The sequence below is a fragment of the Xiphophorus maculatus genome, chromosome 14 (assembly GCF_002775205.1).
Source record: "Xiphophorus maculatus strain JP 163 A chromosome 14, X_maculatus-5.0-male, whole genome shotgun sequence".
NCBI lineage: Eukaryota > Metazoa > Chordata > Actinopteri > Cyprinodontiformes > Poeciliidae > Xiphophorus > Xiphophorus maculatus.
This window is the reverse complement of record NC_036456.1, coordinates 27836535-27853904: the sequence shown is the minus strand read 5'-3', so window position 1 is coordinate 27853904 and position 17370 is coordinate 27836535. Positions and strand designations below refer to the sequence as shown.

At 37.8% G+C, this 17370-nt stretch overlaps 2 protein-coding genes across 2 annotated transcripts; one reads left to right on the top strand and one right to left on the bottom strand.

Moving 5' to 3' along the window:
- Nucleotides 1-1029: 1029 nt before the first annotated feature.
- On the bottom strand, nt 1030-3781 carry LOC111611102 (GTPase IMAP family member 7-like). The gene is made up of 4 exons (XM_023346751.1): nt 3621-3781; nt 3209-3259; nt 2436-2546; nt 1030-2026 (listed from the first exon to the last, which is right to left on the bottom strand). The coding sequence occupies exons 1-4, from the start codon at nt 3640-3642 to the stop codon at nt 1227-1229; spliced, it is 984 nt and encodes a 327-aa protein (XP_023202519.1). The 5' UTR covers nt 3643-3781; the 3' UTR covers nt 1030-1226.
- Nucleotides 3782-4183: 402 nt separating this feature from the next.
- Nucleotides 4184-10757, top strand: LOC106700281 (up-regulator of cell proliferation-like). Its single transcript, XM_023346750.1, has 4 exons — nt 4184-4296; nt 4391-4491; nt 8011-8565; nt 9692-10757. The coding sequence occupies exons 3-4, from the start codon at nt 8028-8030 to the stop codon at nt 10657-10659; spliced, it is 1506 nt and encodes a 501-aa protein (XP_023202518.1). The 5' UTR covers nt 4184-4296; nt 4391-4491; nt 8011-8027; the 3' UTR covers nt 10660-10757.
- The last annotated feature ends 6613 nt before the right edge of the window (nt 10758-17370 follow it).

The window sequence follows — 17370 nt, the reverse complement described above, 5'->3', positions numbered from 1 at the left end:
TCGTTGGAGCGAGTCACTATGAGACTTTCAACAAACCTGTAAGCCACTCATTGCTCAAATAAGTGAAAGAATCCTGAACTTAAGTACTTGGAAATGTAGAAAATTCTTCATAACAATACAAAGTTAACAACAAGAACGTTTTAGAACAAAGTGTGCTCTTACACATAAAATGTTGAGTAAATATTTAAAAAATCACTTTAGGTTCATGGAATTGTGATCAAGTGATGCAAAGTGTCAAGTTCACCATACTTACAGTATTTTTTTAAACTCTGATTAAAGGAAAAGGAATAAATACTTAAAAGATGCCGCAAAGAAAATGGAAGCCAATGCTAAAAAATGAGTAAGAACTTTAATTACAGAAGAAATTAACACTCAAAGCATGAATTATGAGAATGACATTTTTCCTTTCTGTCTAAACAAGTTATATAACATCTAAATAGTATCTTGTGACATTTTGTTGGGTAAATTGTATTGTTTTTAATAATTATCAAATATTCGTTGTATCATGTAGCCTTGTAGTTACATTTAGATAATTTTACTTATATGTTTTTTCTCTTTTACTCCTAATTTAAGTATAGGTAATGTTTCTGTGTGTTAAATAACTTTGATTCCTTCCTAAGGCCTCCCTGGGAAATAGAGGTGACAGCTACTCTCAGCAGTTGTTGCCCTGCAGGACTTCCTACAAGACAGAGGTGCTAGTTGCTCCCAGCTGAGTTTAACAGTCCTACAATAAACTCTGCTTTGTTCTTCTTTGTGCTACAAGCCGTTGCTTTGAAGCTATACAACGTGTCCTATTCGACGCCGTGCCTGGAGCAGAAGGATCTAGAGTGTAGATAACATGTGTCTAGATAGTGAATGTCATTAGCGCTGCAACTATGTGATGAATTGTTTTCCCCGCCCTTTGAGAGTTGCAGCGCTCAGTGTGAGAGGGTTCCTAAAAGCAATAAAAGCGAGGAGGGGACAAATGTGTTTCAGAGCGGTTGGAGATTTGTAACTGTAAGCACATTTCTGTCTGCTCTCCTCGCGAGAACAAAGAATCTAACTCTCTTGTCTTTCCTGTGTTTGTTTAAATTGTCTTTAATAGGTATTTAGACCTGACACATTTGCATGTACATAATACACATTACACCAATATTTACAGGCAAAGATTACTCTGATTTACAAAGCTGGATCACCAATAATTCACTATTAAAAGGTGTCCAACAAACCAGTCATTCATATGTTTTTCAGTTCAGTTTCAAGACTTCATGAAACCTCTTCAGAAGTTGGTCATCATCATCTTTGGCCAGCTGCTCTACAACGTGACGGACTCCGTTCTCCAAGGCAGAGTAGTAACGCTTCAACTCCTTCAGCTCAGCTTCCATCCTTTTCTCTAGCTTCTCTTTATCCTCTCTAGCTTCTTTTAGCAGCCGCTCATACTCTGCCCTCACAGCTTCCACTTCCTCCTCCAGTTTTTTCTCATAGAACAGTTTGAGTTCAAGCTCTTTCTGACCCAGCATATCTGCTGCCTTTTCATATGTGTCACTAGAGTAAAACTTTCCTTCTTTCTTCTGCACCATGTCCTCAAACTTTCCTTCTTTCTTCTGCACCATGTCCTCAACCTTCTCTAGCAAACCAAGAACTTGTAGACGATTGTTAGCTCTGAGGTTATTGAAGACATGGTATCTATTTCCAGCCTTCTCTAAGATCTCCTTCAATTCGGGTCCAGCCTCCTTTAACATCTCGTCAAAGTCTGACTTTTCCACCTTATCACCATGTGTGAAGAGGATCATGGAGTACTTCCAGGCTTCCTCTCCAAAAATGTCCTTCACCTTCATCACAGCATCTCTCTCCTCTTTAGAGAATGGTCCAATTCTGATCACCAGCAGAAAGGCGTGGGGACCAGGAGCCGACATGTTGATGCATTTTGAGATTTCTCTCTTCACTTTTTCGTCAGACTGAGACGTGTCAAAGAGGCCGGGAGTGTCGACAACAGAAACCATCCAGTTGAACACTTCTTCTCGTTGTTTGGAGCATTCAGCGGTCTCTAAAGAACAAAAATTCAAATATAGTTCGTAAAGGTACAGAGAGATTTACAAAGCAGATGTTATGGCACACACACATAGCATGAAAGCAGTCTTTATGATGGCCCTGTGACTTTTGATTGGTTTTGAACCAATAACATTATTTAACAATTCAGATAAACTAAAACTATGTCCCTGCTCCTTGGAGGATGAAGAGTCACATACACCAAGAATGAGCTGTTTATTAAAAATAATTTTGTGAAGCAAATATAAGATTAACCACAAGGCAAACAAAGAGCAACAAGTCATCCAAACTGATGTAAGGTTGCTTATGTGCTGCAAGAACTGCACAGTAATGTAGATTTTTTTCCTGTTTATTAAAAATAAAGCACTTGGACAGTATTGGTCCATCTGTGTGTTTCAGAGTTTTACCTGAGGAGTGTTTGGTCGCTGCTCTGAAAGCTTCTCTTCCTAATATGGTGTTTCCACTGGAACTCTTTCCTACACCAGTCTTCCCAACAAGCACCAGCCTTAAGTCAGATACTGGAACACAGAAAAGGAGATACAGAAAATTTATACAACAAGCGTCCAGTCCCGTCCAGTATGGACATAGATTTGCTAGCAGTAGACAGTCTAAAACAGAACTTAATCTGAGTATGAATGTCTTTTCCTCATTCTGAACTGTTTCTGAACTGTCTGTGCTGGAGCCTCTATCCCCCACGGAGCTCAAAGCTTTCAACAACCAGCCGTCAAACTGTTCACCCCTATGTTTAACGTCTGTCTACTTTCTAAAAAATGTCTCAATTAAAAGCAAATAGAGATTCTAGTTGTGTTTTATTAAATTAAACCAACACAGCACACCTAAAAAAAAAAAAACTGCTTATACGCTTATCACCGGAGATTTCACTTGCATTACAGCATCGTCTACTTTCCAAAGACACTGATTGCTAAGGGGGTTGGTGCATTTGATTTAAAAGCCTGGTCCCAGTACTAAGTGCAGAAATACAACACTTGGTCAGACACAACCAGAGCCAGGAGGAGGATTTTAGTGCTGTCAATTTTAAAAGATATCAGCAAAATAATTGTAATGGGACTTTAATTTAAAAAGGCACATGTTTTAAAATTATGGGAAAGTTGTTTGAAATGATTTGATCCCAGATTTACATGAAGACAAACACACACTGGTACTGAGATAGAAATCTGACCTGTTGGAGGAACGTCCATGCTGCTTTTTCTGCCCCGTCCTTTCTCTGCTCCTACACAGAAACAGGAAGACCAGAACAAATGTTGTAATTAATGCACAATAGAATAAATCTTATACATCACGTTAGAGGCGAACAGTTACCCAGTGACATTTATTTATGCCAGCTGTAACTAGTGAAAAATGAAAGTGAAAGGAACATTGAATAAAAGGTGCGTGACAAGCAAATCTTTCGTTAAAAGGACAATTTATTCACAAATGGCTCTAAAACCTAAACATATGTTTATTCTACGATTAATTGTCCTATAAATAAACATATTTATGGCTACAAATCCGGTAGAAAACCTAGTTTAAATGCGCCATGTTTTACTAAATGTTTAACATCTAAACTCATAAAAAACCTTTAATAAACTCACCAACTGCTCCGCTTTCTGCCATCCCGATGATCTGAGTCAACTTATGATCCTATAACTTAACTTACCGCATTAAATTATTAAAAAATTAGAACGTCAAACCGAAGTGACCGAATCTTACAAATCATCGTTTAGGGCAGCAACACAGTTTTTATCCGGCTACACCTTCAAAATAAAACATTTCTGCTAATATTTAAAACAAAGTGAATCGCGTGAACAAGACCTTTGTTCAGTTTAGACTGATTTCATCTCCACGATGACAGGATTCATGTCTAAATCTCTTTCCTTAACTTAGGCTACTAAATGTGGTTACATAATTAATAGCAGCTGCTGTACAAACTTCTTCTTGCCCTACGTTTTTTTTATAAACGATTTTTATTATTGAAACTGAAACGTGGCTATGATCTGTAGTTATCTAATTAGACAACTATGGTTAGAATAAATATTTAGCCAATCAAATCTTTTTATGATTATATTCAATAATTATTGTCAGATTAGAACTCTGCTGTGCTTTTACTTTGAAAACGTGCTTCTGGATGAGTATTGTATTCGTCAGTAACCGGTTACACCCTTAAACAACTGTTTGACGCAGCAGCGCAAAACCGAAAGTAAATGAAAGAAGCAGAACTTAATATTCGGTCTCGTTTCTTCCAGTGAAGGTTAACTTTCCCCCTAAGAGGTGAGTCCAGCTGTCAGAGGAACGAGTTTGATCACCCGAGAAAATAAACATCTATTTTCTGATACTAACACTAAGTACTTGTTTGTATAAATAGGCCACCGAGGAGCAGACAGGCCGCAGGATGGTGGATGTTGGTTCAGCGTCTGGGTGCATGAATTCATCTGGAGGCCTCAGTGCGGCGAGCTGTGCGGAGCAGTAAGTAATGTACCGAAAGCTTTTCTCGTTTTGATCGGAGCATTGGCTGTTAGTTTTCTCCATTGGTCAAAGAGTTGGTACATTTTTCACACTTAAAAGTTAAATTTGCATAAAAGAAGCAACGTAGCGCCGAAGGCCAAATGTGTCAAACTGGAGTCCAGCAACTTTTAGCTGCTTCTATGTAAGCTCACCTGAATCACATAAGTTAACACATTAGCAGGATCCTGACCACCACCTTATTTGCCTCTATGAAGGTTTATTCTCTGTTGGGCTTACTGTGTATTGCTTAATGTGTAAATTATGTAATCTTTTTTTTTTCTAAAACATGTGCGCCGAATGAAAGGATTCAGTCCTTTTATTCATGTGTTTTGGACTTGGGGAAACAACAAAAAGTTGCAGGACACCAGCCCTCCAGGGGTGTCAAACTGCAGTTTGATGGCTCATAGGCTGTTGCGTAGGGCAGGGGTTCCCAAAGTATAGTTTGCAAAACTCAAGGTCTTGAAATGATTTTCTGGATCATGGTGATGTGACCTCTGAGCATAGGCACCGGAACAGGGGGAGCCAAGGGGTCATTGGCCCCCCGCCATACTTTACGGCCCTGCCCGCCTGCTGGTCCCACCAGACATTTATACAGGCTGCATGTCAGTCTGACAATCTGTGACTGACATCTCTCTGTGTTTATATGCAGACAGAGGTACAGATAAAACTTACAGCACTGAGATCTGGACCAAATCTAAGGCTCCAGATCATAACAGTCACGCAGCTCCGGGTCGGATTGGGATCATGAATCGGTCTGACATCTGAAAAAAAACGTTGACTCTGACCCGGTCCAGTTCTGAACCAATTCTGCTAAACATTAAATGAGATTTCTGTATTTGTCATCATTTATAGGACTGTGACAATGTTTTCTTTCTAATGGCGTTGGGATGAAAAAAAAAAAGACATCGGCCCCATGTCCTTTACGGGTCCGGACCAAATGCTCACCACACTTTGCCCAGAGCAGATCATTTTTGCTGAGGTCAAAAAATAATTGCGTGAATTTGTTTGGTTTTGTTTTGTTTCCTCTTTGCTCTTCCAAAAGCCAATCAGCCATCGGTAGCCATAAATATCGATGGCTACTGATGGTTTTCAGGTCTCTGTTGAAATTAATTTTTGTCCACTGAATAACACAGCACATTAACAAGCACATTAAAGTTTATTTATGGTGTTTTTCATTTTGTTTTTAATGCAAAAAGAGTCAGCAGTCTGGCTGGTTGTCTGTCCCACTCAGAAATCTCTTTCCCGCACAATTTGTTTAACATGCAGCAAATAATCTGCGCTGCCTTTTGGTTTTAGACCCAGAGCATCCAGATGGCGCTGCTGCGCCGCAACAAGATGATGAGCTGGAACCATTAGGTTGTCCTGCTGCTCTAAATTGGCATTTCTGGAGGATATTTGACATCTTTTTTTTTTTTTTTTTAATCTTCCACATATTTGACCAGTCGTGATTTTTGTCAGATCTATCTATACTCGGCATAGTTGCATCGTGCATATTTTGGACTTGTAATAAGTAGCTTCACAGGGCCCTGCAGCTGTACGCACTGTGTGTACCTTGAGATTTTCCTTTAAGTAAAACAGAAAAGAATAATTTTTGAATATTTTTTTATTATTATTATTATTTAACCCTCTTTACTATTAACAACAATAAGGAGAAAAAAAGATCTATTATGTCAAAACATCTTGTACGTAGCGAGTCTGTGTGAGTCTGTCGATGTCCGCGCGCCAAATCCTAAATGTTATTGGTCAGTTTACCTTTGTAAATTTGGCGGCTTGGTGCTTTTTCTGTAAGCTAAAAATGAATGAATGGAGTTTGAATCCTCCCGTAGATCTAAGAGCGGTCATTTGGATCCTGCCAGAGCTTTTTATCGTGTGTGCTGTTCTGGTGGGTCGCTGCTTTATGAGCTTTTTGTGTGTGTGTGTGTGTGGTTTGGCGAACTGAAGAGCTCACGGGTCACCCGGTTGGACAACTGAACTGTTTAACCCGCTACTGGTGCGTTCACACCAATGATGTAATGATGACAAAACCTTCATACAAACACAGTGTATTAATACCATCAATCTCTGTATTCAGCTGTACTTAGGTCAGCTGCAGGCATTTATCCGTCTTTTACGTTTTTCCAGACTCCAGCTTTGAAAATGGAATAAAGTTCATTCCGCCATCTAAATGCTCTGTGTAAAGCTGTCAGTTCCCCACTGACAAGTTTTAACATTTTTTTCTGATTATTTTCCACCAAATTTCTATGACCGCAGCGCATTTAATAGCAAACAATCATCAAATCTAGCCAGACCGCACCCCATGGTAGACCCAAAAATGTTGTCCTCCAGGTAAGGGATGTTTACTTCAGGACAAATTGCGACAAACCCACTGAATTGATTGACAGGTGCCATCACCTCAATTGAACAAGTGCGCGCCTGACATTCAAAGTGCGTAACAGAAGTGACAAAACACCCCAAGACCTTCCACCTCAAAAATGAATCTGGTGCTGCTGCCTCTAAGGTGAATGTAGGGTCAAATTGAACAAAATTCAAATAAATATATCATGAAATAAATGTCTCACTGCATAATGTACATTAATATGCCCTTTAATCGTTTTTATAAAAGAAATTTATTTTAAAATATGTATAATAATTTGGCTATATATCTTTAAATAAATTGGAGAATTATATGTATTTTTAGATGGTCACCAGGTTGCCAGTCGGGGGTTGCCAGTCTCTATCACTGTTATTTTGTGGGGTTACAGGTTGAAAAGTTTGGGAACCCCTGGCGTAGGGCACCATCTGCTGAGTTGTCACTGCTACTGCAGCTCAAATAAATAAATCTCATAGAACATAATGAATAATACCAACAATGTGCAACTCTAACTAGCATCGTTTTCTCAACCTCTGTCTTATTGGCAGTTCTTGAAACCTTTACATCGGGGGACAAGGGAGAGGCAAGAGGCAGGGTGGCAATGTTGGACTGTGAAGTATGTGCAAAATCACCTGTATGTAAATCAAGTCATCAAAATACCAAAATAAATAAGCTCAATGTTAAGTGACTTTATCCACCCTAAAATAATTTTTTAAGTGGTGCTTGGGGATCTTCATCTTGTTGAAACAACCAGTTACGCCCAGGTTTTAACCATCTAACTGTTGTTATAATAAGAAATTGAAAAGTTGGAGACACTCCTACTTCTTTGTCATTCCCATTTGCTTGTGCATTGCACCAGCATCATTAGCAGCAAAATATTAAATTAAAACCAGAAAATGAAAAAGATTTTAAATATATGTTGAGTGACCACTGGGAACCTCTGGCGTAGGGCACCATCTGCTGAGTTGCCACTGCTGCTGCAGCTCAAATAAATAAATCACATAGAACATAATGAATAATACCATGAATGATGACCTCTCATTTTGATGTTTTATGCAGTTACTATTATGCATGAACTGTGTATCTTTAATCTCTGAAAATGTTGTAATTCTTTCTGTTGCATTTCACAGGTTTCTAATGTTCCATCATGGATGATCATCTCTCCATTGTCCTTTTGGGAAAAGTTGGAGTCGGCAAAAGTGCTTCAGCAAACACCATTTTAGGACGAGAAGCGTTTGAATCCAGAACATCATTTGGAAGAGTCACCAAACACGTCTCAATGGAAACAGGAACGGTGTTTGGGAAATCTGTTACAGTCATTGACACCCCAGACATATCAGGATCAGAGGAACAGATTAAACACTTCTGTCAGTATTTCCTCCAGGAGTCCATCCCTACTCTTTTCCTACTGGTTTTTAAAATTGATCGGTTCACCGATGAAGACCAGGAGACAGTAGAGGCAACAAAAAGAGTTATTGGGCCTCAGAGGATGAAAAACTGTTTCCTGCTCTTTACAGGTGGAGATACAATTACGTCATTATCAAACTACATTTCAGACTATAAATCAAGTTTACTTCCAGAGGTAGTCAAAAGTTTTTCATCAAGAACTCATCTTTTCAACAATAAAGATGAGGGATGGAGACAGGTCAGGGAGCTACTGTTGAAGTCTGGACACATCACAATAGGTAAGGTCTGATTACTGTCGTATCTTTAACTGTTCTAACTCATTACACCCCAAAAGAACCAAAAGGTAAGATGGATAGACTTACTGAAGACAAATTAAGGTGCTGAAGGCTGGCAAATTAAATTTATAATTTCATTTGAAAACCCTAAAATGACTCTTTGACAGGATTCAATTTGATGACAATAGAAGAGCTTTTTTAGTCATATTGGCCCTACTACCACGATTTTATACTTGAAAGCAAATAATTTAATTCCCATAAGCTTTTCTCTTCATAGTTTAGCAATATGTATTAATATTACTAATCCCATAAATACTCATTTAAATTTACAGTTAATTGAATTATATATAATTTTCTGATCATTTTAAACTATAGCTTGCTTACCTGGGCCAATTGACTTTTAAAAAATGATTATGATTATGATACCTGATCAAATCAAAATAAATGACAGACCTTCTGCTTTTGGAGCAAACTGGTGGAATTAATGTAAAATTTACATCAAATAAACCATGAAGGGGCATCGTGTGGCGCAGTGGTTAGAGGAAAAGCCAAAGACCTCGACATGGTTGTCCTGAGTTTGACTCTAGTCCTCGCTGCATGTCTGTCCCCTTCTCCATGCCCTTTTACTGTAAGACTACAATATAATAAAGGAAACTAGTGTCTAAAAAATTCTCTAAAAAAACAAGAGGAGATTTTAAAACTGGTTTGAATAACTGACCATGAGACCATTAACAAAATTACTTTACATTGTCTGAAAATAGGAAGCTTGTGGACAAATCCAATTTCAAGCAAACCCACAAGACCAACAAATGTGTTAAATGGCAAAAGTAGGAAGTGTGAAGATTTCCATACTTAAAATTACAATAATAAAGAACAATGATAATCTGATGAGCAAATGACAACTTAAAATACTAGACTATCAAATATTACTACAGGTCTAAAATATTAAATGCTTTTGAATCTACATTAATACATTCATTTTATATTTTTGCTTTATATTATCTAATATGTATTTTTTTGTACAACTACAAAAGAAAGCATTTTTACATATTTTTTTTTCATCGTGATTTAGAAACACTATTTTTAGTTTTAGCTTACAAAAAAAGTCACAACCTGTTTTTATCCACAGGAACCGACCTGGAGACGGTTCTGGAGGATCTGGGATTGGATCAGTTCTACAAGGAGAAACTGTCACTCAGCAAGATACTGGAGATCAATGAGAAGACCAACAATGATGAGCCTCCAAAGTGTAAATCTGATCTTCCATGGTATTTTCTTAAGAAACTGATGATGGTGAATGTAACAGTTAGAGAGATAAAATGCACATCAACGTCTGAGTCCAACTGTGATGATTCATCGAGTGATGATTTTGATCTTGATGATCTTCTTGCTTGTCCAAATAAGGATGACTCCATAAATCCTCTTGATTTAATCACTGCCCTCTTTTTGTGTTCTGATGGGTTTGTTCATCAAGAACTGGCTCTAAAAATGTCCATGTGTCAGTTCTCTGTTCCTCTGCTGCTTCCTAACTGTGATACACAGCAGTGCACCCTCATGCTGTGGGCCATGAGAGACATTGTTAAGAAGTACAGACCTTCAAATCTTTCAGAATCAAAAGGCTTCATAGAAGACAGAATAGTTCTTTCTGAACTTCCAATGATCTCATTTGTGAGACTGGGTGAGTGCTCTCTGTCCAAATCAGAGATCCTCAATAAACTTTTGAGTAACTCTCAGCAATACCATGACACCTTTGTTCACCGTGACATGGAGTCTGGAGACATTCAGAGAAGAATATCCAATGGACTGACTGAAATGACCTGGTACCTTCCATGTGGAAACAAAAACATGGACATCTTCAGTGAACCAGTTGCTATAGCTAACCTTCGTGGAGACATTGCTTCATTTGAAACTCAATTCTTCTTTTTGTGTCAGACATCTGCTGCAGTTTTTGTTTTCATCGATCAGCTGGACTCTGAGTGTGAACAGCTGATGAACAAAAACCACAAAGCAAAGATCTTCTTGGTGGGAAACCAACAGAACAAAAACTTCAGATTTGATTCTGTTAAAAAAAATGGCAACCAGTCTGGCCTTGACTAAAAATAATATTCTAATAAAGACAAAACAAACAAATGATGCAGATTTTGTTAAACTACTGAGGAAAAGAGTCAGTGATGTAATTAATAACTCACAGTTGAAGATGTCAATAGAGCAGATGGCTGATGTTGCACATGAACTGGGAATTCCAGTTGATGAAGATTCTCCAGAGTGCCAAAATGGAAAGATGAAAGCTGATAAAATCACTGCACAGATAAAAGATACTTTTCAATTCAAAGAAAATCAGTTTCCTTTGCAAGGTCAAATATGGAAGGAACTGACATTTTTGGAAAAGGAAGAATGTCGTCTTCAGAAAGTTGGTTCTGAAAATATAGAAATCTATAAGAGCAACCTTAAAATGAAAAGAGAAGAGCAACGTAAAAAACAAAATTCCTATGCAATGTCCAAAGCAATGACATGCTTCATTAGTGCAATATCCAGCCCACATAGAGAAAGGTGTTACTTTCTGAAATGGATGAGAATGAACCTCGACAACTTGTCTCCAAGAAAGCTTTCTGGCCTTAGGGAACTATACAAGGAAAAATGCAAAGATTCTGAAAACAAACAAGAGATCAAAGAAATTGACCAACAACTTTCCAGCAGCTCACTGGGAGTTGAGCACTTCTTCCGTGAAATGGGTCAGATCTATGAAGCTTCTCTTTACCTTCCAGAAACAGATCCATCACGTCAACAGCTGCAACATCTGCCCAAACTCTGTGCTCAGTTGTTGCTGGATGGATTTCCTCTTGAGCTTGTAGATGGAGATGCTTCCAACATTCCTCTCAGATGGGTGAGTGATGTTCTCTCTCAGCTCAATGACTTGGTGTCTCCAAAGAACAAGATATGGGTCGTCACAGTTCTTGGAGTTCAGAGCACAGGGAAGTCCACTCTCCTTAACACCATGTTTGGAGTCCAGTTTGCAGTCAGCAGTGGTCGATGCACTAGAGGTGCCTTCATGCTGCTCATCAAAGTCAATGAAGACTTCAAGAAAGTTCTCAACTGTGACTTCATGATGATCATCGACACTGAAGGCTTAAAGTCACCAGAGCTAGCACAGCTGGACAACAGCTATGAACATGACAATGAACTGGCAACACTTGTTGTTGGTCTGAGTGACATCACCATTATCAATATTGCAATGCAGAATTTAACAGAGATGAAAGACATCCTGCAGATAGTGGTGCATGCTTTCCTCAGGATGAAGGAGGTCGGCAAAAAGCCTCAATGTCAGTTTGTTCACCAGAACGTTTCTGATGTTTCAGCTCATGAGAAGAACCTGAGAGACAGGAAGCTGCTGTTAGAACAGCTGAATGAGATGACCCAGGCTGCAGCTAAAATGGAGAAGAAAGAGAAGAACAAGAGCTTCACTGATGTGATGGAGTATAATCCAGACACTGGGAACTGCTACATTCCTGGACTCTGGAATGGAAACCCACCAATGGCTCCAGTCAATGCAGGATACAGTGAGACTGTCTATGAACTAAAGAAAAACATCATCCAACAGCTGGGAAAGTGTGAGTCAACTTCTAATAACATCTTGGAGTTCACAGAGTGGATAACCAGCCTGTGGAACGCAGTAAAACATGAAAACTTCATCTTCAGCTTCAGAAACAGCCTGGTGGCTGATGTTTACATGAGGCTCTGGACAAAGTACAACCAATGGGAGAGGGAGTTCAAAAAGGAAATGTACAAATGGGTCACCACAGCAGAAACAAGAATTTCCGATTTTGGTTCATTTACTGCAAAATCTAAAATATCTGACATGAATGAATTCATCATTGAGTTGAAAAGTGAAGCAATCACAGAGCTGACCAAGTGGGAGACAAAGATTCTTGACAATCTAAAGAAATACTTTGATCAGCCAGAAGGTCATGTTTATCTGGTTGAAGGATACAGAGAGGATTTCTCCAACAGCATAAAGAGTCTTCGACGAGAAACTGAAAGATCAGTGTTCAACCAGATCACAACAACAGCTGATATTAAGAAGGGATTGAAAGAACTCGACAAAATCAGGGCCACTTATACAGAAAAAATTGAGAAAGCAGTTTGTGATTTAATTGATGAATGTCGTAAGAAAAAAGTTAAAATGACTGACAGAGAGCTTGATAAAAATTTTGATAAGATGTGGACTGAAACACTGAGAACCTTGGCCTTCTCTGAACAGCAGATTTCAAATATCTTCACAAGTGTGTCCCTTCAGTTACAAACAAATCTTTCACACAAGGGAAGCCATGCATGTGAACTGCTGAGTAAAAAAAGTCTGAAAGACTGTGGACTGGAGCCTTTTACATACAAACCCAAAGGACGGAGAGAAAAAATCAAATACAAACTAACAGAAGTGTATAATTGGATAAATCCTATAAAGGCCAGGCAAGAAACCGCTGACAGCATCATATCCTCCTGCAATGATTTTATTAGTGATAAAATCAAGAGAAAAACTAATTATCACGATACTTACATCCAGGAGATTCTTCACATCATTGATGAGAGGCTGAACAAAGCTGATGTTGACATAGACATTGAGTTTGAAGTGTCTCTGAAACAACACATCTGTGGATCTGCAGCCAGAAAGTTTCAGAAAATGCATGAAGAATTTATCCAAGAAAATGATCCTTATAAATGTCTGCAGAAAAACAAAGAAAAGTTTCGCACAGATTTCAAAGATGTCTTCCACAAACGAGATCAATGCTAGAAAAAAGCTGAAGAATTCACAAACCAAAGTCTGAAACCTGCTGTTGAAAACTTCATCTATCGTTCTCTTGGTGTTGATATTGTTGATAAATGATGACAAAAGAGGAGTTCAGCACACGAATGTCCTTCCAGTATTCAATTTTATTGGATCTGATTTCAAAAAGTCACTTCAAAAGCTTTAAGAGCTACATTCACTCATATGAAGATCATGTAAAAACCTGGATATCTGGTAGAATAAAGGAGACATTCTCGTCTGGGTCTACTCTATGTGAGTTAGAGGACAGACATCTTAAGTCCTGCATGGACCACATAAATGATGCCATTAAAAAGGCAACAGCAGAAAAGACTGACAGTCTGAAAACATTTGTTGTCAAGATCTGCACAGAACTTGGTGATAAATTGGTAATTTCCCAGGATGCTCTTGATGCCTTCATGGTTTTGAACAATGTTGACCAGGAACAGTTTGGTCACTGGCTCAACAAGTGTGTGGAGGAAATGACAGAATCTCTTAGAGAAAAGTTTAAATCAACAATGTTTGAAACAAAACTTTCGCTTCTCCATATAAAACCAGAGAATGAGCTTTTCAACAGAGTGATTGGTTGTGGCAAACAGTGTCCAATCTGCAAAATATCCTGTGATGCAGGTGGAGAAGCCCACACTCAACACTTTGCTAATTTGCATCGACCTAATGGATTAGGTCAGTACAGGTATGAAGGCTCTAAGAAACTCATGACTGACATCTGCTCTTCTCTTGTTACAAGAGGAAAAACGTTTCAGCTGCAGGGCCACAAAGGGTGAATGGCATCCTTACAAAGAATATAGGCAGATTTGCCCAGACTGGAATATTCCTCCAGATGTGAGCCTTGAGGCATCAGATTATTGGAAATATGTGATGACCAAGTACAACAAGGAATTTGCTGAAGCATATGATGCAGAGCCTGCTGACATTCCTGATGCTTGGATGGAAATCACAAAAGAACAGGCAGTGGAAAACCTCAAGAAATCATTCAACATCAAGTGAAATTATAATTCATGTTTAGTTGTAAGAACAAAATTGGTTCTTGCATGTAGAGTTTTTTTGTCCTTTTTTTGAAAGGCCCAATTTACACGTTGGACTCACCCCTTTTACGAAAGCCAAAATAAACAGCTTAAGCCTAATTTACTGTAGCTCCTAATTTTCTTAATTGATCATTTATAAATTTAGTATTTTGTAATTCTATTATTGACAAAATGAATAATAGCTTTTTAACTTTTAACTTCTGTTTGCCACATATCTTGCCTGTAAATATTTACACTCTTGTTGAAAGAATGTATGTTTGCTACTACATTAGATGGATTATTGGAGAGTTTCAGTACAAATTTTTTGTTCATTGTTAACGACTCAATGAAATCAATTCTCTATTGTCATTACATCATTCAGTGGGTGATTGCTGCAAAGTCAATCACTGGATGCATTTACTGAGTTTCCTTAGATAGAAAAAGTTTCACCAAATGAAATACCAATCTGAACGCAGCTGATTGGGTCAAATTAGAATATATTTAATTTTAAATCTGTTGATATGATGTGGTTGAAGTGATTATGTATTTCTGTATATTAAATGGATCTGTTTTGTATTCCAAATTATCTTGAGATTACATTTGCTATGAATTAGTGCTAGAATAATAAACTTAATTGAGTTAATATTGATGCCAAACTATTTTTGTTTTGGTTATTTTTGCTGTATGGGTGCAGGAATGTTATGAAATAAATGTTCTTATGTATATTTAATTTGTTTGATTGGCATATTCAGTGTCATTTCCAGATAAAGTGTTTTGTTTACATAAAAATGTCATTTATTTTTCCCTTTTTATCATTTTGTCACATTCATAAGGATTTAGGGTTTATAAACATCTAGTTCTGGGTTTTATCTTGAGTTTATCTCTGATTTCATTCAGATGTATTTAGGTTTTCATCCTCAGCATTTATCATCAAATGTAACAGAAAAATTCAGTTCAACTCAATTCAAAGTTTTTACTTGACTTGTTTTTTGTCAGATCTCTCTAGTATTGTGCTGACTTGATGTGTCGTGTTTTTATTTCTAACTAAATGTCATAGCAGCTGATGTTCTTTTCTTCTGTAAACAAATGTAAAGCTGATCATTTTTGGTTAAAATTAATTATATTCTACAAATAAAGAAATAGGACATCTTATTTATGACATGCTTAATAAAACATATTGTTGTGGATCTACAGAACTCTTTGTTAAAAGGTTTTCAAATTTTACTAAGAACTTCATGATAATATTTGTTGCCTATTCAAAAATGATCTTGGATTTAAATCAGGTGCCAAATAAGTTTCATCAGTCTGATATTATCTTGCTACTTTATGTAATTTCATAGAGTACTTTAGTTGAAACAATGTGTCTGTTTTACATTAAAGACCAATAGTACAGAAAACTAAGCTGCACACTAACAGCCTTACCTGATCTCTGGCTGTGTTGGGTCTAAAACAACAACAACTCTTGAATCAGACATGAACCCATGAATCCTTAAGGGAAGAGTTACAACACAAGACAATTAAGGGTAAATTCTGGAACTGGATGTAACACAAAATCAGTAAACAGTTGATGTCAGTAGAAAAATATACTTTATTTTACAGTTCAGGTAAAACCTCAATCACAGAAGGCAGAAAACACAAAGAAGCTTTAAGCTTCAGGGTCTCCAAGGCCAAAACAATAAACAAAACACCCCCTTTTAACTATATAATTAAAAAGATATATACTTTGTAGAGGAGAACTGAAAAAGGTACAACACCTAAACTCCCTTGCTAACCACAAAACAGGAGAAAACAACATAGAATAAAAATGGCAGTGAACCTCTACCAGTTTCCACTGTGAATAACACCCGGAAGCTTCAAATAAACAGACCGGCAGTAGAGGAAATTGATTTGAATGTAAAGTATTTAGTCTGACGGCAGAGGATGGAAAGAAACGACTCAGAAGAAGATATGGATCTTAACACTTAAATACAGTAACTTCTAAAGTGATAGAAATATTATTACCTTTGATAAACTCTTCTATATATTTCAATATTTATTATGTGGAATAAAATAATTATTCACAGTGTGTTTACTTTTATTAGAAGTTTATTTAATATTAATCTTACTATGTTTAATCAGTTTATTATGTCTCACTCAGTCTTACAGAGTCATTGTTTCTCTTTTTAGCCTCAGTGTGTCAGAAGCTTAGCAACAGGCGATAAGTAAATAGTTGTCATACCTTGCGGAGGGACAAGACCAGACCGACGGCTCAGCGATTATTATTAGGCACAGAATATTCTGTCTGAAACCCATTTTTAACTGAAAGTTGCATTTTTCTCTGTGTGTGTATTAATCTGATTAGCTCCTTGGGAATGTTGGTGATGACACTGTGTCTGTGGGAGAAGGACAGTATACAGTATATATAGAGAGGCGATTCCTTTGTCTAGTTAGATCTCTTCAGAGTTCTCCATCTGTGCAGATGTGAAATAAAGCTGTGTTTTGTTCTTTCTCTTTAACAAGGTTTGGACTTTGTTAATTTTTCTCGCTCCACAATCAGTTTGGTTAATCTCAAGTCTTCAATATTTATTTCTCTTGTATTTCTATAAAACATTTTACAACAGTAAATCATCCATCCATCCATTTTCTAACACCTTTTTCCCTAGTGGGGTCAGGAGAGGTGCTGGTTCCAATCTCCAGCGAACGTTTCAGGCGAGAGGCAAGGTCACCCTGGACAGGTCACCAATCTATCACAGGGCAACACAGAGACAGACAGGACAAACACACTCACACCTCAGGAGAATGTAGAGAGACCAATTAACCTGATATTTATGTTTTTGGACTGTGGGAGAAAGCCGGAGTACCCGGAGAGAACCCACCATGAACAGGGAGAACATGCAAACTCTGTGCAGAAAGACCCTGGGCCAGGAATCGAACCCGGGACCTTCTTGCAACAGTGCTAACTACTGCGCCACTGTGCAGCCAGGGTCGTAAACATTTTTTTTTTTT